Below are 20,841 nucleotides of genomic sequence, written 5' to 3'. Positions count from 1 at the left end.
ATGGCAACGACGAATTCTACCACTAGACCAATGATGCTAGTTGATGTGGAACGTCGAGAATTATGGCTACATGAAAATTCGCATAATATCAAGTGGAGTCGGGCTGACAGTACCGCTCGTGGACTCAGAGAAAAACATTCAGCTAACTCGCAGGGTGGATGATTGCTTGGTTTTTGGAAGATTTAATTATGGCCTGGGCACAAACCAAGAATTCCGGATGCTTTCCAGAATAATAAGTTGTCTGTTACCCACTCGGTGACAGGATGAGGTATACTGTTGACTTCAAGAACAAAGGTTTCAAGCCAAACACAAGAGGGTCTTTTATCCATAGCTCTTTTACTACCCTAAAAGAGCTACTTGTAAAGCTGCCAGAGTCTATCAATTTTAATATGGAGATAAGTAAGTCTCTTCCAATTTGATATATACTTTTCCAATCCCCGACCTGAACTTACCTCGATTAAGGACATCCACGACTCCACGAAGCAGCTAAAGCTGGTGTAGCCCCAGTTGGCCTTGAAATCAATGATTTCGTTGGTCGCATACTGGATCAAATATTTCATGACGCCCGGGGGCGAAAAATAATACTATCATCTTTCACGCCCGATATTTGCATTCTTCTGGCCATCAAACAACAAAGTTACCCGGTCATGTTCATCACCAATGCTGGAAAGCTCCCGGTAAGTGATCTGGAACAACAGCTTGCAGTTTGCAAGCTGCAGTCAAATTTTTCAAACGACAGAATTTAGCAGATATTGTTTTCGCTTCTGATATATTACTTCTGTGCCTAATACTTGTAGGCTATGTCAAATAATCAGGATTTATTTGTGGTTCTTATGGGTCATTAAACAACATTCCGGAGAACGTGAGAGTAAGTTATATAGCTACTGATGCAATTCATCTGGTTATTCCAGAAATATAACCAAAGTGTACGTACGAAAGACAGAAGCTAATTTATTTTAAGTACAACAAGCAGCAGGCCTTCCGATGCCGATAGCCGATAGAGCTGGTGTTGTTTCAAGGGTGCTTAAAGAGGGCCATATTCACTAGTCCTAATTCTCCTACTTAATATCTCCAAGAAAGCAAATATAAAGGGCCGTTATCTGGAACGGCAGCACTGTTAGAACGAATTAAATTTCATAGAATTGCAATATAAATCCTTTGAGTTGGCGTGATTATTCTTTATACAGAATTTAGTCTATAACGAAAGTGATGATATTGCCCCCTTTCCTGCTGTGTTGAATACATACGACCATAGGGTGTGGAGAACAGGGCTTCCCGTCCGCTCAGCCGTACTTAAGCCACACGCCGGCAGGTTAGTAGTATGGTGGGTGACCACATGCGAATCCCTGCTGTTGTATGTTTTTGTTTTTACTCGTTTATTCGTGAGGGTTTGTTTTACTTTCACTTTTAGAGTTCGTCGTTGCGTTATGTGATAAAGGCTTCCTCGGGCTTCGCTGAAAGATTGATAGTGATAGCCAAAGCATTGTTACTTAAATCTCTCTCTTCAGAAGTGTATACAACACTACTTCGTATAGAGACAGTGATCATAGTATTATTGAAGTTTTGTATCAAAGATGATAGAGTAGTAAACAGGTGACTCTATGTTGGCTGGCAATCGAATTGCCGGAATAATTTAATTTGGTAGATACAAACACCTGTCAGCCCACAGTAACCAACTAACTAACCAAACTAACCAAAAAAAAATGCAAAAAAGACGAGGCGGGCGATGTATGGTCTATTATCCGGCTGACAGTATTCGGAGGGATTTGTTTATTCCCTCTGGTCCAAAAATAGCTCAAATTTGCCATTACTTCTGCAAAGAGGAATTCGATTACTCACGCACATCACTTAACCTATATTTTATTCAACGACACAAATACCGAACGCCATGCTAGGGCGGATGAGGAAAATAGGGCTTCGGGGAGTACGAGTACATTCCCCACAGTACTGCACTTGGGACGGAATGGGCCGAACCGAGTTTAGTGTTGTCAGCCCTAGTGTACCTAGTGTATCTAAGGCTGGGGACTAGTAATATGACTGGCTCATCACGTAGGGTGATAAGCATCTTAGATTGCCCTTCCTTCTTAGCCGACTCGTAATCATTAGGCGATCTTATTGTTGATCCTTTCATACTAGTATGCACTTAGGGCCCAGAATTTCACTAAAGCCGAACGCCCAACGCTAGCTAACACTTGAGATGTTTTCTCCTCTGATTCCCCGACCTCCTCCAGAATGAATATCTCATCCCTGAACCCACAAGCAAGAACTCTCGTGGACTGAAAGCTCTCGGTCATTCAGAGCACGATGACTACATCCATCATGCTTGGCTTGGCAGTGTTCCTCGGTGCCACTCCTGCAATGGCAAAGAACACCCGATTCCTCAACTTTTTCCCAGTCTACCGAGACGACTTTATTCAAATCCGCGACGGCCCATGTGCTGCAGAATTCGCCCTAAAACAAGCCGGTGCACAGGTCTGTCGGAGTCTCCTCAATTGCATGCTAGGAAACACAAGCGAAGTGATCAAAGGCGACATGGGAAGTGGGATCGTCGTATTGGGCCTGGGACCAACAATCCTTACATTTCTCGGCTCAGGCACAGCAGAGACAAGTCTTCTAGCGAGGCGCCGACCGCTGCTCGCACTTCTCATAGCATCCGGCTCTCCAGCAGTCAGCCCTCTCCCAACTTTCGTTTACCCAAATCCGATAGAAGAACTGGAAGCGAGAGACAACCACCTTGCTATAATGCACTTCTCTCCTATACAAGCAATTTTCGTGTCGATCCTGGAATATGTTCTGATAATGGGGGCTATCGTGAACGTGTACATAACGGCATTCACCATGGGGTCCTGGAGCATCAACACGATTAGCTGCGATGATCTTTGGTACCCTACACTTTGGGCGATGACTACACTTTTCATTCACATCTTCGGCTCGTGGTGCCTAGCACTACGAGTAAGCACGCCCGGGAACAATGAAGATAGCCGACATCAGGTGAAGGAAAGGCTTTTCCGATGGATCAGAAATGAGCTTACGCCTTGCATTACACACAACAAACTTGATTTGATTTGGAAGTCAGAAAGCTATTTGTTTGTCGCGATATCCTGGTGGACTTCTCTTCTCACAGTGGTACATCTCTTATACGGAACAGTGGCATTCAGTTCCGTTCAATTCATAGGTGAGAGCTTTTATGAACTCTATATCTTAGATTTTATGACTCGCTAATACTAGTCTTCAGGATATGTCGACAGCATACAGATCCTTGCCAGGTTCATGGGCTCCGCTGTGGTCTGCCGCGCGGTTTTGATGTTTGAGCTTGCTGGCATGCGAAACGCCCTAAAATATGAGAGCCCACAAGAGGAGTACTCTCTAGTGCGAGTGTCTCACACTAGGTTACCTTCGAGTCATGACTTCTAATGTTCAATATGACTGTTTGAAAGATATCCACACTAGCAATCAATTAGAGACCCTGATAAAATGTTCATGATTGTTCAATAATTGCTTGTTACTCGAAGAGCGATGTAAGATAGCCGATACATAAGCACTCGAGAACGGGTAGTAGGTACTAATTTCAATCAAAAAGAACTTGAATATTTCAAACAAGAGAATATTGTACTAGTATGTATAATATGGGTTCTTGCCCTGCAGTTTTCTCGTTGAGCAGAGGTAGGTTGGATCACCGAGTTGACTAATGAGAGCTCAATCTATCGCTGAGCCGCACGATATTCAACGGTCCCTGACAAAGCTATGATGCCAGGATAATAAAATGCGAATCTTGATCCATCAGGTGGAGGTCTTAAGGTTGAAAATAATCGGCAATGCGATATGAGCCCGTAGACATCGTGCTCGCTCCAGGGCTCTATAATATCAGATCGACCGTCAACACGGCTTCCTCAAGTCAAAACACCACTAAATGCCTCTCATACCCGTGTGCATCTATGGAATATACTGGCGTCGGACAACGCAGTCTTTCAAAAAGGAGATTGCATTCAGCAAATGATGTCTGGAGGCAAAAAGAAAGTCTTGTGCATCATCCGTGAATCGAACACGGGCCTCGTCGATGGCAACGACGAATTCTACCACTAGACCAATGATGCTGGTTGATGTGGAGCACCTCAAGCTTTGGCCATATGAAGCAATTACTCTCCGATGAAAATACGTAGTTAGCAACTGTCAACACAATCAATAGAAGGAGTAAAGTTATCAAAATCACCCATCAAAGCAAGATTATCTCCCATATTATATAATACCTCCTAGTTTATAATTATGCTGTTCCAATCCAGCTAAAATTTATTCTATATCTTGTAAAGAGCAGTTCGAAGAAGAAAACAAAGAACGAAAAAAAAGAAAAAAGTTTGGACTAAGTTGGGTTATAGCTCAAGCGAAGCCAAGCAAAAAAGAAGATCTGTGCATCATCCGTGAATCGAACACGGGCCTCGTCGATGGCAACGACGAATTCTACCACTAGACCAATGATGCTAGTTGATGTGGGTCTTATAAATTGAGGATATATGATCCATTAATATGTCCAAGCAAGGTGGAGTTGATATTGGGAGGTTCGAGCGCCAAAACCTTGGAAGAACAACCTTAAAATATCAAAGTTCTAGCTTTGGTATTCCATACATAATGGATAATCTATAAACGGGTAATCGTGTGCTCGAAATCAATTCCTCTAGTACTGGACATATTGTGGTATACCTAGTGTGACGATAGGCGAGAGGCTTCAACTTCGTGTGAATTATATATATCGCCGTGATCATGACCAGTGGACTAACCCGAGAGCAACCAAGTTTTAAGGTTGGATCCAAGTCAACCGACCAAGGAGCCCCAGGCCTCCAGCCCTGGAGACTCCGAGTCTACTACTAGCCCCGGGGCCAGAGTCCTCGAGGTTGAGTTGAAATTTGCCCAGGTGAACTTCCGAGTCCGAGTCCCAAGGCTATCAGGTCAGCCCAGGCTCCTACTAGTAGTATACTGGTAGTACTAGTAAGGGTCACAGTCTCAACATGGATACGATCACTAACTTTGAAGCGCTACTAGTAGTACATTTGCACCCATGTACTAACTAGCACGAGAAGATAAGATGGACTTCGGGTCAGACTAGAGGCTACAAGCTTCAGGTTTTCTTCGAGAATTGAGATGCTATGAATTCAATTTCTATAACCTCGGAACGAGACTCTGCCGGCAGGCGCAAAAAAAGCCTGGCACACAACAAAACAAGCAAAGATAGATGTAATTTCTAATCATCCCACGTCTCATCCAGCTGATCGATCAGCCGGTTCTCGGCATCGACATCACCCCGCCCACCGGAGCCCGCTCTCCCACCTCGACCACCAATTGCACCAAAGAGGCCACCGCGAGCGTCGTCGCTCTGACCGGCGCGTTGGTAGCCTCTGTTTGAGCGTCCGAAGCGGAAGCAGCTACCCAGAGACGAGAAGAGGATGACGAACATGTCCTGTAGCAAGAGATGTCGTCAGCAAGTCATTCTCTCAATAAATGATAGCCAGATATAGATTCCCGACTAATGAATCACGCAAGGCAGGACTTTATAGCAGTAGGTATAAGGATGTTATATATTCCCCGCCCAGTGTGCAAAAATCCAGCAGGGGGGAAAAAAAACCCCTCAAAGGACAGGTCTATCGAGCAAATCCAAATAGACGATGCAGATATACATGAAATCACGAGAAATCCGGTCCGATCATGAAAAAGATTGTACAAACTGGGGTCAACAAGACCGGGGAGACGAGAAACAAATTGCGACAGAGAGACAAAATGAAAATGTTTCCTGGATGAGGTTTGAATTCCAGACCAGCTGGGATAAACCTTAATCCAACCGCGAAGTCGGGAGTCCCTTATGCGGATCCAAATTGCCATATCTGGATCTTCGGCGGGGCCGACATGATGCAAATGCTAGCAATGCTAGTAAACTTACTTTAACGAAATCGAACATTCCGGCCCAGAGACTGAAGTTCGGGCACTGGCGCCAACCGCGCTGGTGCATGACAGTTCGTTGATAGGCACAGCCACCAATGAAGTAGGCAGCCACGGCAATGAGCATGCTGCGATAAATCAATCAGTATGGGGCGCATTGACAAGGAGCGTAGAAGTAGGGACAAGGGCAGGAGCTTACATGACTCCGAAAACTCCGCCGGGTCCCAGCCCGCCGGAGTTGGGGTCTACAGCAATTCCACCGCACGCTGCAGAGCTTCGAATCTCAAAGTAGTAGGAGCATGAGTCCATAGTCCCAACAAAGGATGTCGTGGCCTGGTTCGGTAGCGCATCACGATCGCAGAGGAAGGACATTATGGTAGACTTGGTTCGGATGGAAGTATTGGCGCTGGCGGTGTTCCAATCACCGGGACATGGGGAGCCGTTGGTATAATTGAGGACGAGCTTGCGACCACGAAAGAAAGGCTCAGAAGCTTGTTCTCTATCAAAGCGCATAGGTGGTTAGCTTCGCGACACCGGAATCATTCAGTTTGGAGCTCCAATGAGCTCAGATCAACATCGTACCCTATCGAGTATATCTTTCCAGCCTGCTCATAGAAAGCACTGACATTCTGCCACTTTGCAGAATTTACTCCAACGACATCCGTCACATTTTCTAGGACTGGCGCGCAGACGTTGATTGTAAAGTTTGCGGGGTAGTCGTGTCCCCTGGCATGCCAGCTTTCATCCCGAGCTTCCCGATCAACCTTTTTGCCATTCTTCAATTCGGGTGGCGCTAGTGAGATAGCATTCAAATCGTAATAGAGACCGCTGGTTGGTGACCGAGCAACACAAGGAGAGTCATCGTTAAGGTGAGAGGATGCGGACGCGCTGGATAAGCCGAGGATAGAGGACAGCAGGAGGAGGGAGTAATGAGTGGAGGGTAACTTCATGACTGAAACGGTAAAAAGAAGGGACGGGAAAAATGAATGTCTGTAAAGAGGAAAGGAGACCAGCTCTCTGAGATGTGATGTGTAAATGGACCAGGTGTTTCAGGTACACAAATGGAATGGATTGAGTCCGCTGTAGTCGTCTCGAGAGTGTCAGGTGACAAGGTGTCAGGTGTTCTCCAAACGATATGAACCTGCTTATGTCATCCATATTTTTACGGGACCCGCGGACGCGCCTGCGGAGAACGGGAGCTTCCCATCCGACATCGTACGCAGTTCTATTGGAAGGCTTCTATTCGACTTAAAACCCTTCCCCTCAGCCAATACTTGTTGGGGGATTCATCAGCACCTCAATTGAATTGCTCCGTGCTTTACCTCTAACAATGGCTCCAAAGACGAAGTCCAAGATCCCCGTCCAGCCCGTGCCGGAGAAACGGGGCTATGAATTTGGTGGACCGTATGTTTTGCCCTCCTACCCCATTGCGCCTAAAAGGGGGGATTTCTTACTGATTGTTCTTCTAGTCTTGGTGCTTTCGGAATTATCTTTGGTCTTCCTGTCCTGACCTATGTCTTTTTCTTTGTCTGCAATGATATCTCAGGCTGCCCCGCGCCTTCGTTGTTGAGCCCATCCACTCTGTCTCTCGATCAATTGAAACGCGAAGTTGGCTGGCCCGCGGAGGGTATTGCGGGTTTTTATGATACCGAGGTGACTTTATGGACCCTGAGCTACTATGTATTCAGTCTCTTCCTGCAGGTGTTCCTGCCTGGCCAGGTGGCCGAGGGTGTCGAGCTGGCATGCGGGGGAAAGCTCAAGTACAAGTTCAATGGTAAGATCGAGCTCGAATTGTGTCTCTCGCTCAGATATTGGAAAAAGATTGCTAACAAATGTTTGGTTCAATAGCATTCCCCACGGCTATGATCATCCTATCCGGTCTTGCGACAGGTACCTACATGTATGGAGCCGATTTCGTTGTTTGGACCTTCCTGTGGGACAACTACCTGCAGGTCATCACGGCCAATCTCTTGATCGCTTCGACAGTCGCCGTTTTCGTCTACATCCGAAGCTTCTCAGTTCCCCAGCCCGGCAGCGCTAACCCGGAGCTTCGACAACTCGCCCCGGGTGGACACACTGGAAACCCACTATACGACTTCTTCATCGGCCGTGAGCTGAACCCCCGAATTTGCCTCCCCATTCCTTTTGTGAGTGAGGAGTCACGCACCATCGATATCAAGATTTTCATGGAGATGCGACCCGGCCTGCTCGGATGGACCATTCTGAACCTCTCCAATGTCGCCCACCAGTACCGCACCTACGGCTACGTGACCGACTCCATTCTCTTGGTCACTGCTTTCCAAGGATTTTATGTCTTGGATGGCCTGTACATGGAACCCGCCATCATGACCACAATGGACTGCATCATGGATGGGTTCGGATTCATGCTATCCTTTGGTGACCTTGTCTGGGTTCCCCACATATACAATGTGCAGACCCGTTACCTTTCCGTTTTCCCCATGGAGCTTGGCTGGAGTGGAATGGCCCTCGTGCTGGGTGTCACCGCCCTTGGGTACTCGATTTTCCGTGGCGCTAATAACCAGAAGAACCGATTCCGCGCCGATCCCAATGATCCTCGTGTCAAGCACATCAAGTTCATTGAGACTGCCAGCGGATCCAAGTTGATGACTTCCGGCTGGTGGGGTCTAGCTCGCCACATCAACTACCTCGGTGACTGGACTATGTCATGGGCATACTGCCTGCCTACTGGCATTGCTGGCTACACCATTATCGAGAGCATCAGCGCAAGTACCGGCGAACTTCAGAAGCAGGCCATACAGACGCCCGAGTCGCGTGGTTGGGGTATGATCCTCACCTACTTCTACATGATCTACTTCGGTGTTCTTTTAATCCACCGTGAGATGCGCGATGAGGAGAAATGCCACAGGAAGTACGGCAAGGACTGGGCACGTTACACCTCGATGGTTCGCAGCCGTATCATTCCTGGAATCTACTAGAGTGACATGAGTCCTTGGTATACTAGAGGAAAGTTGAAATGATAAAAGTGCAATGCTTAACCCAACACAAACATGCCATTCGTTACGGAGGCTGAAGTCCTAATTGAAAAATTTAGCTGTACAATATTTGCTTGCTTTGGTTTGAAAATAGTGCTACGATAATGGGAAACGATCGCACACTTCTATTTCCACATTGAATGCCTGATGTAGGCTAATTATGTGTACTACTTTTACTAGTATTTAATATTATTCTGAGATATTTTGTATTCAACGCTTCCTCTTCTGAGGGTCAATTAGCACGTCCAATCCCCAATTTTCATCCCCCGAGTTCGGTACCCACCCCTTGAGAACCGCCTTTGCATCGTTCATAGCATCCACACGAACCTGGTTGGGGTCTGTTGAGCCGCCGATTGCTCGTTTGAATTCATCATAGGTAGTCGACTGTAGCACGTGCTGTTGAAATATACCCAAAGAACCATGGTCAACACGGTCCACTTCTGACATGGATAATTCCTCCTGTAAAGGGCCTGGAGGACCATGGCATGCGCTCGGCTGGATGACATTGCGAGCCAGGCCCCAGAGCTTAGCCCGAGAAAGTGAAGAGGCCCCCCCTCGCAAGAGGGGTAGTAGCACGATTCCCTTGCTTCACCCCATTGATGACATTTTCAAACAATCCAGTCTTCGTCTTGTTCAAAGCGGGCAAGGATTTGCTGCCTGTATCTACCAGTGCAGCGCAGGTGTGAGAATAAGACGGCGCTGCTGTCCAGATCGCACTAACGTTGCTGGGTCTATTTTTCTTAGACACAACCGCTGGTTTAGCTTTCTCTGATCCGTCCGTTGACAAAGATGAACTGTCCCTCTTCATCTTGGAAAAACGCCATTGTGACTCTATTTGCTCGGCAGAAACGGAAAGGACCTGGAATGGACGAAATCGATATCCAGCTGTATCTCCTCCTGGTGTCGTGCTCGAGCTACCAGCCCAAGACCGCCCAGCCAGAGCTTTCATTCGACCACTCTCACCAAAGGATCGCTCACACCCAGATTGACTGATTTCATCCTCTGGAAGAATTAGACCGGCTAGGTATGCACTCTCGGTAGGAGCGACGAGACGACTCGTTTCGCACGAGAGTAATGAAGAGACCTGTCGCAGGGCAAGTTTGTCAGAGCATGATTTGCTGCGCGTAGATTCAGCATCCATTCGCGCGGGCTTTCGACGGACGACACCAAGAAGAGAGAAATGGGCTCGGCCGTCTAGCATTTCCCCCTCGGATTCTTCTGGGTTGGATGCCTTCTCTTGCATCACCTCCCATGGCGTGGCGTCTTCCTGGGAGGCCATGCAGAGTTCCATGCTTGCGTCGCCGCAGGGTGCGCAGGTGCAGTACATGTATATTTTGATATCGGGTTGAAGCTCGAATGGTGGCCATTTTGTTGACGTCTTAATTTTGTGGTCTTTGCCTTCCCTTCTGCGGATAAACGGTGAAATGGGTCTATTTTCACACACCGAGTCCGCATTGTCTTTGGCTATTATTTCTTCTGCCAGCAGACTGTGGCATTCTGTTAGAAGCCAGTGGTTGAATGCTCGAATGGCAAGGATCTCTGCATGGCAATCGTGCAGGACGAGCCCTCGGCAGTGTGGGATGTGAGAGGCTGAAAGACATTTGGCCCCGCTCCTATGGATCTATTAGCCATCAAGAATCTTCCTGAGGTAAAAACAGTCTATCAAATAGTATGCGATGGTAAGTTATTAGAAAGACATACGTAATTGTAATACAATGCAGACTCTCGGAAAGTGTATTTTCTCCTATTTAACGAATAAGCACCGATGAAACCATCTAAAATAATAGAGACACGAAAAGCACATACCAGCTACAATCACAATGCCAGTCATAGGAATCCACTCCCTTGATCCATCGGGAAAAATAGATGGTTTACTGCGCGTGGGTAGCGCATCAAAATGCGCATGGACCAGCGATGCTATGCGCGACGGCAATGGCACCGGATCCTCAGACTCGGACATCTCACGCCCTGTACAGGCTGTACTTGAGAGAAAAGGACAGCTTTTTATAAACGATGATAAAATAATAATCTTTGCGTTCGGACGAAACCGAGCGGTCAAATCGTGATTTTTATAGGGAACCACGTGACCCCTCCTCATTCTTTCGATTCCGCCGCGGCTTCGACGAACACCTGCGACTTCGCTCCACGACACTTCTACACTTCTTCCCCAAGCATACCACCTCACATCCCGTACAATGGCCGACAAGCTGCGCACCCTCCAGAACCTCGAGGCTCTCCAGGCCCGTTACATCGGTACCGGCCACGCCGACACCACCAAGTACGAGTGGACCTCCAACATCCTCCGCGACAGCTATTCTTCCTACGTCGGCCACAACCCGCTGCTCTCGTACATGTCTGTTGGTATGGGTGAACCGAAGGAGAAGGTTCGGATAATGATGCTTGAGAAAATGGTTCGGGGAGCTGGAAACCCTCCAGAGGTATGTGTGGAGCGATGTTGAGGAGAAAAAGACTGGCAAGACTGTGTTCACTAACGCTTTCTCGTTTACGACTCTAGACTCAGGAGTAATAAATTCGAGCAATATTTGGTGGTGAAGACCATCGCACTCGTGCGAAATACCCCATTTTCTTTTTCATATCGGAGGAATAGTGATGGCGACTCGATTACGGCGTTTTGACCTTTACGCGTTCATTGCCTGCGACAATGAGAGACATGATACCCACCTGGCAAGGCAAGGCACAAATTGGCGCTGATAGCGCGACATGGAGCTTGGATAATCGAGTTGGATCAAATGGATTGGATATGTCTGGAACGAAGAGCTCGCGACTCGGCAAACCCCCAGCAAACGCTTGCCCTGCACTTAACATCGAACGCGGTGATATGATCGGCTGATGGATTCGGCCACTCGGGGGATAAAATTCGGGACTGACAAGTCGATTTGAAGACTGCGATTGCTTGGTTGTGACCGAGATGGTTCTGTCTGCAGATACATCGACTACGGAACCTGTCGGAACGGTCTGTTTGGCCATTCACTAGGTGAACTAACGGACTACTCGCTTGTTCCGTCCTGGATTGTGGGACATGCGCAAAGATCGAGAGAATCCATGAGTCTTCATAAGCGTCTGAGATACGATCCACAATGGCATACTCTCATCTAGGAGCATGTGGTGTCAATTCAGCTCGGTCGTTACCTAGTATTTTTGGCAATCCATATTCACCAAGCCTTCTATGATCAATGCTAGATCCATTCAATTCACTTCAAAAGAAATGAGACATATTTGTAAAGGCAGGCCTAATGTAGCAGTAAAAAAAAGATAGCCCAAACGCAAATCCACGACGCCCAGTCAGACAAAGATATTCGCTGAACATGAAATTTACCAACAGTCGGCAAATCGAAAAGACATCCCCATTCAATTTCATTCACTCAGTCATGACCAGACGCTGCGGCCAACTTCGTATTCTCCGCCTGCAACGAAGCAACCAAATCAATCCATTTCTGCCTGTCGTCCCGCAATTTAGAAATTTCCTTCTTCAGGTCCTTAACCTCAGTTTTAAGACTCTCCGCCTGAGCTTTATACTTTGATTTCTCCTCTCGTTCCGCTTCCTTCTTCAATTTTTCGTCGGACTTAGAGCTAGACTTTTCGGTCTCCTTCTTCTGCTTCTCTTCAGATTTGGACTTGGACTTCTCTTCCCGACCCGCTTCCTTTTTCAGTCTTTCCTCAGACTTCGACTTCGACTTCTCGGTTTCCTTTTTCCGCCTCTCCTCAATCTTAGACGCAACCTTCAATTGACTCCCCTCAACCTTGCGCAGCTGTTTGAGCAGCTTAGCTTCCTCGCTGAAAAGCTGCGACGCAGCCTTATGCGCAGGGACCGCTGGCTCTGAATTTTGTGGCGTCTTGGTCTGCGAAGATGACTGCCCGTCACTGCTACTCGCTTGCTGACTTTTCTGTGTTGCGGAGCTAGCCGGTGTTGAGGAGCGCTTCTCTGATGGCTTTTTAAGCATACCGCTCTGATCACTGCTATCTGCAAGATCGAAGGCACCCTTCAAGGGTAGGGAGGGATTGCTTTGCGAGGAAAGTTGGAGTTTGTCTAGTTTCGAGCGGATGGTGTCGAGCTTTGCGTCAATTTCACGTTTACGTAGGGCGAGCTTTGCGAGTTCTTTCTCGTGGTGACTTAATTTGCCGGCTTTGGTCATTTTTATGAGTTCGGCTGGGGGTAGATTGTTATGCTCGAGCCCTGGTATATTTCCTTCGGACTGGACTGATGACAAAGAGCCTTGATCTGGCTCGCGAGTCTTCGTTGATCCGGTACCGCCGGTAGAGATGGATTGTCTTGGATGCGATGTTGGCGCTTCATTGGTACTCGCTCTAGACATCTGATTCTCAATTGGCGTATCGGGGGGGTAACTGATGGTGGTGCGGTATGTACTCTGGCACTGATTGGGGCGCAAACCGTTCAATACCAGTGTTGAGCAAGCCAGTGACACTTGCGATTAGGCCGTGGTGAGATTGGGCGTCGGTGTCAGTGAATTCTGATTCCGAGTCTGACTCTGAGTATGAGTGATAGTCATCGGAATTGACACTATCGGCATCAGACTTGGTAGCATCTTGGGATTTCTGACTAGAATTATCAGACGACTTTTTCCCGGGGCTTTCATCTTTGCTTGCCCAGTCAACGAATTTGGCAGCGTCGGCACCGACACTCCTAGGCGTGCCCTTATCCACCATCCATCGGGGGATGCTGCCACCCGGATCACTTCGAGTGACCATAATCCATTCGACGGGGTTCGGTTCGTCCTCGTCATTCTCCAGCGCATCCTTGTCCGACTTCTTAGCATCTCCATTGCTGATCGAACTGGAATCGTTGCTCTTTCGTGGAATCTCACGAATGAGTTCCACGGATTCGTACTCGCCTCTGGTATATCCGTTCTTATGCGGCACATCAGGGTGGTCAACTGGCTTGGAAATCATCATCCAACTCCGGCCCAGCTGTTTAGTCCCACCAACTCGCAAACCAGCTTCTGAAGTAATGATCAAAGCCACAAAGTCTCGCGGGGCAGTAGGTTTGGGAAATTGAGCCGATACATGATAGACCATTACCTGGCCGAGGACAGATCCATCATCATCCTTAACCTCAATTGATTCGACCTTCTCCTCAGCCCCGATTCCGCGAATACATTCATCAGGCGTTTGGCCCTTTTCAATCTTCTTGCGGTTGAGCTTCAGCGTTTCATCATATTCCGACGACATTTTCTCTTGCCATCGCGCATAAGGAAAGACCCTCATGTACACTCCGTCGCCCAAACCACGAACCGCCCCCATCGTTCGCGGATAGTTTCCACACAGTCACGCCGAGAGGGTTGTCCTTTGGCCCGCCCATCTTTAACGGTTTACCCCATTGATTCTGCAGAGCGGTAATCTCCGGATCTGTCTCCTCGACTCGTGCGGCCGACGGCACGACGCGGGCGGAATGTGTAGTAGAAGAGAGATCTCCGGTTCCAGTTCCACCTTCAAGAGGTGGTGGGTCTGGAAGAGATTCGGCGACTAGACGACTATTCTTGAACATATCGCGCACATATTCTCGCAGTTCGTCGGGCGTTTGGGGGACTACGTCCCAGGATGTTGGCTTGAGACATTGAAGGGCATCATGGAGGGTAGCCATGAGGGCGTTTTGGGGAGGCTCGGGTTGGATTGTCTGATTGTAGCACAAACAGAAGTTCGGGTAGTCAGGGTAGGACAGTGAACTGTGTATCCGCAGAAGTTAGTAACTCTGGAGAACAGGTACGCCTTTTGCTTTGCCCCGCCGTTTCACGCCGGAACTAGCAGCGCCACAGCGGTAGATTGGCTGACTAATCTTACCAATGAATGTTTGAATGATAAATCTCACGATGAAGGCGAGATCAAAAGAAAAATAACAGTGCGGTAGGGGGGATAATGCGAGCAGGAGGAGGTGGTTGAGTTTGTAGGAGAATTGCGGAGTAGACGCGGGGGAGTCGGAGGTCGGTGGAAATCGAGAACAAGCTCGATTACGACCGAAGATGCGAGAACCACTCACGCCACAAGGCCAAGTGTAATAAATCGATCTGCTCAGGAGATCAACAGTCCAATCTTCTGAAATACAGGGCAGATATAATTGCCACTTGATTGCAGGTTTGCATGTTGAAGCCTGCTTTGTTTCGTGCGGCCGGGGGTACTGACGTCATTGGATGGTGGAGCATTCAGGCTAGTTGCATTTTTGTTTTTGTTTGTCTATCTCATTTATAAATTTACTTGTGTATTACATTTAAAGTGCTACTTCTCAAAACTTTCCTGTGAATCAAAGTCATATTCAATTGTGGTCCGTCTGTAATTCATCGGCACGGACGGCAGTGACCCAAAAGGCGCAGTAGAGTACTTTGTAGAAATATTATTGCGTCAATACTACTAGTCTGCTCATCTTCATTTGCGAATGTCTAATACCTTCAAGTTTAGAAATGTTGAGACTCTTCTCAAGTTCTTTGTCGAAGATTGTACTGCTTGTCTACTCTGAACTGGTCTGTTGTGTTGCATGTACCTCATTAAGTGACTAGCCTAAAAGATACATACAGATTGACTAAGCTAATAAATAGATGGACAAAAAGCCAGGAGAAGAGAATAAGACAGCCAGCGCGAAGGGACTAGCCCCTCGACTGCAGACAAAAAAGAACGAAAAGATCCGGCATCCGATTCCCGACGTCGGGGCGCAAAGAATGTAGACTCCATCATCCAGTGAAAAGAGTCCCCCGACGACCGAGCTCCTCCGGGTCATAAAAAACCCAGCCCGAAGAGTGTAGGAGATGAACCTAAAGATCGGCAACGGTGGTATATCGATGAATTCCCCCGCGTTGGGAAAGCAGTGCTATTCAAACCATCGTCGCAGGGAGACGGAGGCAGAAGAATGCTGAGGTCACAGACCTCAAGGTGGCTTCTTGCCCGACTCCTCGCCCCCGGATGCTCGCTTCAAGCGAAATAGTGCAACCGGGTCGGACGATGGGATGGCGCACACTCTCTTCGCACGGGGTGATCATCGTCACCTCAAAGCCGAGAAAAGGGCGTAACCCGACCAAACATGTCAAATGTTAGTCAAGTCGCACCAGCCGCGTAGACCATGTCCTAAAACAACCCAATGAAGGGGTGTTTACCAGTCCGATATCCTGTACCGGAAGGAGATGGGTCCTCAGCGAGGTGAAGCAACAAAGAAGGGGGCAGACCGTGACAAAACCAGTCGACGCGGTATAGTAGCCCACCCTTTTGTGCAACTGCTGAATCGCGGCCTCAAGAAATGAAAGACATAACGATGGACATTCCACATCCAAATTCATATCCCGTGCCGCGAGGCAGACCTGGTCTTCATGACATATATGTGGGAAATGAAACACAAAGAGAAAGGAACACAAGAGCCGACCCGCCGCTTCTCGATGCAAAACGCAGACAATAAATAGAAAACAGAGAGAGAGACACGCTGACGCTGGCTGAATAAAACAAAGCATGTATCGTATCAAATCAACAATCAAGAAAACAACCAAGAAAACGCGAATGCCGTTCACAAGAATTATCCGGGAATATTGATGCAATGGGCGAGGTGGAGTATCACAGATGCACAGTCGAAAAGAACGCCGTCAAGAATGCCAAAGTCGGATCTTTTTTTGGTAATTGTGGTTGTCGTTGCCTTGCAGTCACACGAGAAACATACAGGCCCTAGTCACCCGACGATCGACATCAGGGACCAAACAGGTCTGGTTCTGTGGCTGGAGGACGTGGTGGGGGAGCCATTTCCACTTGCTGGGAGGAGTCGACGTCGAGTCCACTCCGCACTGGGAGCTAGATGGTCATGCCATACTGCAGCGGGGCGAAGTTCTCCCAGCCACCGAAGCCGCACATGTTGGCAGCCGTGCTGCAGGGTTGCACGAGCATACTGGGCAGCGGAAGGGTGGAAATGGCGGCAGAGGTGGCGGCCATGCAGTCGTAGGATGGGTAGGGCGCGGTGGTGAAGGGTTGGCTGTAAGATGGGGTGGGCGAAGGCAGCTGAGACTGAGCATCACCGAAACCAATACTAGCCCAGAGATTCGGATTAATATCACCCGTGCTGACCGGGGATGGACTGGGCGGCAATACCTTCCACGACTCGACGTGCGAAGACGGGTAAGGCACATTCTGATGCCACCAGGTCTCCGGGCCTGTCGAGCTGGGCAGCAGAGGGACAGGTCGGAGAACATCCACCACCCGCGGGGGTGGGGGCAATAGAGGCACGAAGAGCGCTGATATCGCAGCTTGGGCATCCTCACTGCGACCACATAGAAGTTCGCCCGCTCCATCTTCCTCGAGACCTTCCAGGGCTTCGGCATCGGCGCGGTAGACGAACTTGTTGGCGGCCTGTACGAACTCCTCTTCTAGCTTCTTCAGCTGAGCCTGTTTACCCGACCAGTCCCATGTGTTGGCGGCAGCATCGACCGAATAGATGTCTTTATGAAAATCCACCAGTGCTTCGATCGTCTCCGGTGTCAGCTTGAATGCCACTTCGTTACGGGAAACCATGTCGACGTGTACCACATAGGCCTCGATATGAATCATCTGATAATTGAACAGGCCTTCCACCAGCGGGTTGTCGTCCCTGCGCAGTTCCGATTCGGGGGGCTTTGGTGAACATCATGGAGCATAGAGTCCAGATGGCATTGCTCGACGACAGGGTTTCGGTAAGACAGCGGGTGTGTTGAGTCACGTTGTTCAAAGGGCGCTTGACTCGGTTGACTCGTTTTAGAGTCGCCGTCAACCACGGTGCAACCTTTCTGGTGAGAACGACATTGGGCGAGGATCGCGGGGCAAACGCAGCTGCCGACGAAGGCAGTAAGACTGTAGGCATTATGAACTCTGTGCGATATGAATGATACGTCCGGCGTTCAATTCTTGGTCAGAAAAAGAGATGTGTTGATAAGAAAAAGCAAAAAGAATATAAAAAAAGGAACGCGTGTGGTTGTTGTTATAAAAGAATGTAGATCGAAGAAATCGTAAAAGGCGACATTCGCCCACACAAGTGATATTTCCCAGCTGCGCACGTAAGCAGATGAAGATTTGGATTGACTGGGCCTTTCAGATCGGAGGTGTGAGTTATCGAAAAGAGAGGATATTCTAAATTAGTTGTGCGGGCGAATGCGCGATAGAAAGAAATTAGATATAACAGGTGAACAGGAGGGAAGAAGGAGAGTCATGAAGGGCATTCCACCGTAGAAGTAAGAAACTAACAAACTAAACCCGGGGTGGGTAACGTAGGAACCGTATTTGGTATCGGCCACTACGAGCACTGTTAGTAGTTACTAACTGGCCCTGGTGGATTGAATATGCAGCCTGATGGAGCCGGTTTTGGTATCGTATAGCCCGTACAGTCGGCCTCTCCGGTGGCAATACTCTTCGGCTTGGATGTGGACAGTGCACAGTTGCATGTATACATTTGCTTCGTACACAATTACAGCTACTTCTGACCATTCCAGCTTTGCTCTACGATCACTGCATTCATTTTATCCACTAATCCAACCCACTAGTCTGATAATCCACATCCACTACTTCTATCTTCTGCAGCTCGGTTCCGTGAAACCACAACCGCCGTGTTTCGAAACAATCAAAACCTTGAATCGCACTGGATTCCCAGTCTCACGGTCTGCGCGTTGCACGTCCATTCGGTCAGAGCCATCTGCAGCATGCCCCAAACTGCAAAAGCTAAGCCCCGATGATCCGCGCTGCGAGTTGACCTGCGGGCCAGCCAAATCCTCCGAATTGCCTATTTGGGTCGCCCGGCCTTGCCTCGCTGCATGATTCCCAAGTTATCTATCCTCTTGAGGGCGAGGCCTCGATGGCTTGCCCTCTTCTCGATCTGTCAACTTCCAAGGTTGTGTCGTCTGGGGACCAAGGGGGGGGACACCTTCGTCATTTCGTATAGACTCAGACATACTACTCCGTACATTCAATTCAATGGGGTCGAAATGAATCTAGAGCCGTCCCATCTCGCCGGTTCAGTCTGGAAATCTTCAGACGCCTTCATGCAGCTAAACGACTCCACAAACCCTACTCGCCCCAGTCCCCGTCGACGCTATCGCACAACAGATGAGATCCCACGTTCCCCAAAGTCAACCCCCTTCTTCACCCCTTGACTACTCCGTACTGGGTTTCAGGACTCTCAATCGAGGGGAAAGGGTTGCAGCAGAAAAGGGAAAAAAAAAAGCAAATGACTCGATGCGATGCTAGATGCGAGAGAGCACCGACTCTTTTTTTTTCTTGCGCACTCTCGTCTTTGTTTGGATGTGTCGACCACGCTAGCCCAGCACAACCATGGACGACCTCAGCTGATGGAGGGTCGAGCAGACGTGGGGCAGCTGGTCTTGGGCCGCTTCAGCACGCGGATTCGCCGGTGGCTACCGAGTCCGGCCGATGCGCGGGCAGCTGAGATCCCTGCTGCGATCTGCGATTGGGCTGAACCTCCCCGGTCCGCCTTCACTAGACTTTGAGGAGGCGCCCACTCCCGTGGAGGTATGGAGTACAGTGTAGTAGTATCATTACCGGTTTTTTCATGCTGCTTTGTGCAATGCAGCTTCTGGAAATAGGAGGAGCCCCCAGCCCTTGCCCTTCCTCCCCCAGGTGATCTCATCTCACAGGCAGCCCCTTTCCTATATCGTGCATCTCAGTCTGTGTCGGGTCCCTCCTCGTGCAATGACTGGTCCATTCCTACAAACCCTGAAGACTGGCGGCATATCAGTTCGGTCATGTGGTCTACAAGATGTAAAGGGGGTGCCAGTGGACAGGACGGAGCGGTTGGAATCGGAGGTCGGCATCATTTACTACTGATACAGGGCATTTACAAAAAATATACCGTAGATAGATTCCGTTATCAACGTACTCCATACGGAGTACATGCTCCGGACATACGGAAGGAAAGAATTTTCATGGGGATTTGCCTTGTCAGTGCGGCGAATGACAGAATGGCAGAATTACGAGTGTTGATGTGTTTCCGAAAATAGGAACAGCCCCAGCCATCGCCACAGCCACAGCCACACACTAGCCACGTGTGGAACACTGCCACTCTCCGCCACGTGGTCACGTTGCCACCAGCGGGGCTGTGGCTGATGCTACCGTTGGGCATCGGAGCCAAAATATTGGGTCAACTAGTATTTACTAGCATGCAGTAATTAATTAAACATATGCTTAACTTATACATTTCAGCGCTTAAAACTCTGCCAGTGGGCCAACTTGCATTGTGACCCAATCAAATTCCGGAGAAAATAGGGCTATCAAACAAAAGCCTCGGCAGATCCGAAACTCATCGTCCCCCATCACTTACAAAGCCAATATAGGACTGCCATAAAACCCCCACCAACTATTTCTAGAATACCACTAGCCTTGGAAATCGTCATTGCAGAATCCCAACAGCTTTCTATGGAAGACATTATGAGTCATAGTAATTCTGGACAAAGACGGTGAATTTGAAACCGAGCTGCCGTAGATCCTACGCCGCCGATGCAGATCAAGTTTGCAATGCTTTACTCTGACTTGTCCCATGACGAAGCCGGATATGCAATTAGATCGAAATATCACATGGCTTTCTTTGAGTCACCAATCCCGACATTCAACTTGAACAATGGGCTCACCAAATATTTTCTGTACGATCTTCGTTCGTATCTAATCCACACACGGCATAAGCCGACCACCCCACCGTCTGAAACCCACTGCACGGTAGACCACCGCCCAATGAGTTTCAAAGTGCAAGATGCGCCAGGAAATAAGTTGCAAAATCGAATCATGTGAGCGATTTTCTTTTTCTCGGGCAATGATAATGAGGGGCAAATGCATGGGTGAATGTTCCGAAATCGGCACTAGTCATTTACTTCTCGGCCATGGAGGAGTAGTCTTGGTAGTATACAGTAGCAGTAGTAGGTCTTGT

The 20,841-nt window shown here is 48.6% G+C and overlaps 7 protein-coding genes across 7 annotated transcripts, besides 4 other annotated features; 3 read left to right on the top strand and 4 right to left on the bottom strand.

Moving 5' to 3' along the window:
• Positions 1–263: 263 nt before the first annotated feature.
• Positions 264–399: a sequence feature (Protein overlapping with rRNA (N7481_010891, KAJ5973681.1) was converted to a misc_feature.).
• A 63-nt stretch (positions 400–462) lies between these two features.
• Positions 463–677: a sequence feature (Protein overlapping with rRNA (N7481_010891, KAJ5973681.1) was converted to a misc_feature.).
• Positions 678–1,187: 510 nt separating this feature from the next.
• Positions 1,188–1,354: a sequence feature (Protein overlapping with rRNA (N7481_010891, KAJ5973681.1) was converted to a misc_feature.).
• A 57-nt stretch (positions 1,355–1,411) lies between these two features.
• Positions 1,412–1,433: a sequence feature (Protein overlapping with rRNA (N7481_010891, KAJ5973681.1) was converted to a misc_feature.).
• An 871-nt stretch (positions 1,434–2,304) lies between these two features.
• N7481_010890 (uncharacterized protein) lies at positions 2,305–3,414 on the top strand (the record flags this gene model as incomplete). Its single annotated transcript, XM_057270109.1, has 2 exons — positions 2,305–3,175; positions 3,236–3,414. The coding sequence occupies 2 exons, from the start codon at positions 2,305–2,307 to the stop codon at positions 3,412–3,414; spliced, it is 1,050 nt and encodes a 349-aa protein (XP_057117283.1).
• A 1,819-nt stretch (positions 3,415–5,233) lies between these two features.
• On the bottom strand, positions 5,234–6,875 carry N7481_010889 (uncharacterized protein; the record flags this gene model as incomplete). The annotated part of the gene is made up of 4 exons (XM_057270108.1): positions 5,234–5,449; positions 5,927–6,053; positions 6,125–6,424; positions 6,508–6,875. The coding sequence occupies 4 exons, from the start codon at positions 6,873–6,875 to the stop codon at positions 5,234–5,236; spliced, it is 1,011 nt and encodes a 336-aa protein (XP_057117282.1).
• Positions 6,876–7,255: 380 nt separating this feature from the next.
• erg24B (uncharacterized protein) lies at positions 7,256–8,882 on the top strand (the record flags this gene model as incomplete). Its single annotated transcript, XM_057270107.1, has 3 exons — positions 7,256–7,329; positions 7,395–7,699; positions 7,774–8,882. 3 exons carry the CDS (start codon positions 7,256–7,258, stop codon positions 8,880–8,882), a joined length of 1,488 nt encoding a protein of 495 aa, XP_057117281.1.
• A 267-nt stretch (positions 8,883–9,149) lies between these two features.
• Positions 9,150–10,899, bottom strand: N7481_010887 (tRNA-specific adenosine deaminase; the record flags this gene model as incomplete). Its single annotated transcript, XM_057270106.1, is given in 4 exon segments — positions 9,150–9,521; positions 9,532–10,560; positions 10,641–10,714; positions 10,746–10,899. 4 exon segments carry the CDS (start codon positions 10,897–10,899, stop codon positions 9,150–9,152), a joined length of 1,629 nt encoding a protein of 542 aa, XP_057117280.1.
• Positions 10,900–11,134: 235 nt separating this feature from the next.
• N7481_010886 (splicing factor 3B subunit 5 family protein) lies at positions 11,135–11,466 on the top strand (the record flags this gene model as incomplete). The annotated part of the gene is made up of 2 exons (XM_057270105.1): positions 11,135–11,377; positions 11,455–11,466. The coding sequence occupies 2 exons, from the start codon at positions 11,135–11,137 to the stop codon at positions 11,464–11,466; spliced, it is 255 nt and encodes an 84-aa protein (XP_057117279.1).
• An 856-nt stretch (positions 11,467–12,322) lies between these two features.
• On the bottom strand, positions 12,323–14,559 carry N7481_010885 (uncharacterized protein; the record flags this gene model as incomplete). Its single annotated transcript, XM_057270104.1, has 3 exons — positions 12,323–13,265; positions 13,327–14,152; positions 14,211–14,559. The coding sequence occupies 3 exons, from the start codon at positions 14,557–14,559 to the stop codon at positions 12,323–12,325; spliced, it is 2,118 nt and encodes a 705-aa protein (XP_057117278.1).
• A 2,177-nt stretch (positions 14,560–16,736) lies between these two features.
• Positions 16,737–17,775, bottom strand: N7481_010884 (uncharacterized protein; the record flags this gene model as incomplete). The annotated part of the gene is made up of 2 exons (XM_057270103.1): positions 16,737–17,526; positions 17,561–17,775. The coding sequence occupies 2 exons, from the start codon at positions 17,773–17,775 to the stop codon at positions 16,737–16,739; spliced, it is 1,005 nt and encodes a 334-aa protein (XP_057117277.1).
• Positions 17,776–20,841: the final 3,066 nt, after the last annotated feature.

Source organism: Penicillium waksmanii (genome assembly GCF_028829765.1).
Source record: "Penicillium waksmanii strain IBT 27052 chromosome Unknown utg000009l:1.0-4314994.0:1.0-4318279.0, whole genome shotgun sequence".
Taxonomy (NCBI): Eukaryota; Fungi; Ascomycota; class Eurotiomycetes; order Eurotiales; family Aspergillaceae; genus Penicillium; species Penicillium waksmanii.
The sequence above is the reverse complement of the archived record's forward strand: the minus strand, read 5'-3'. Positions and strand labels throughout refer to the sequence as shown.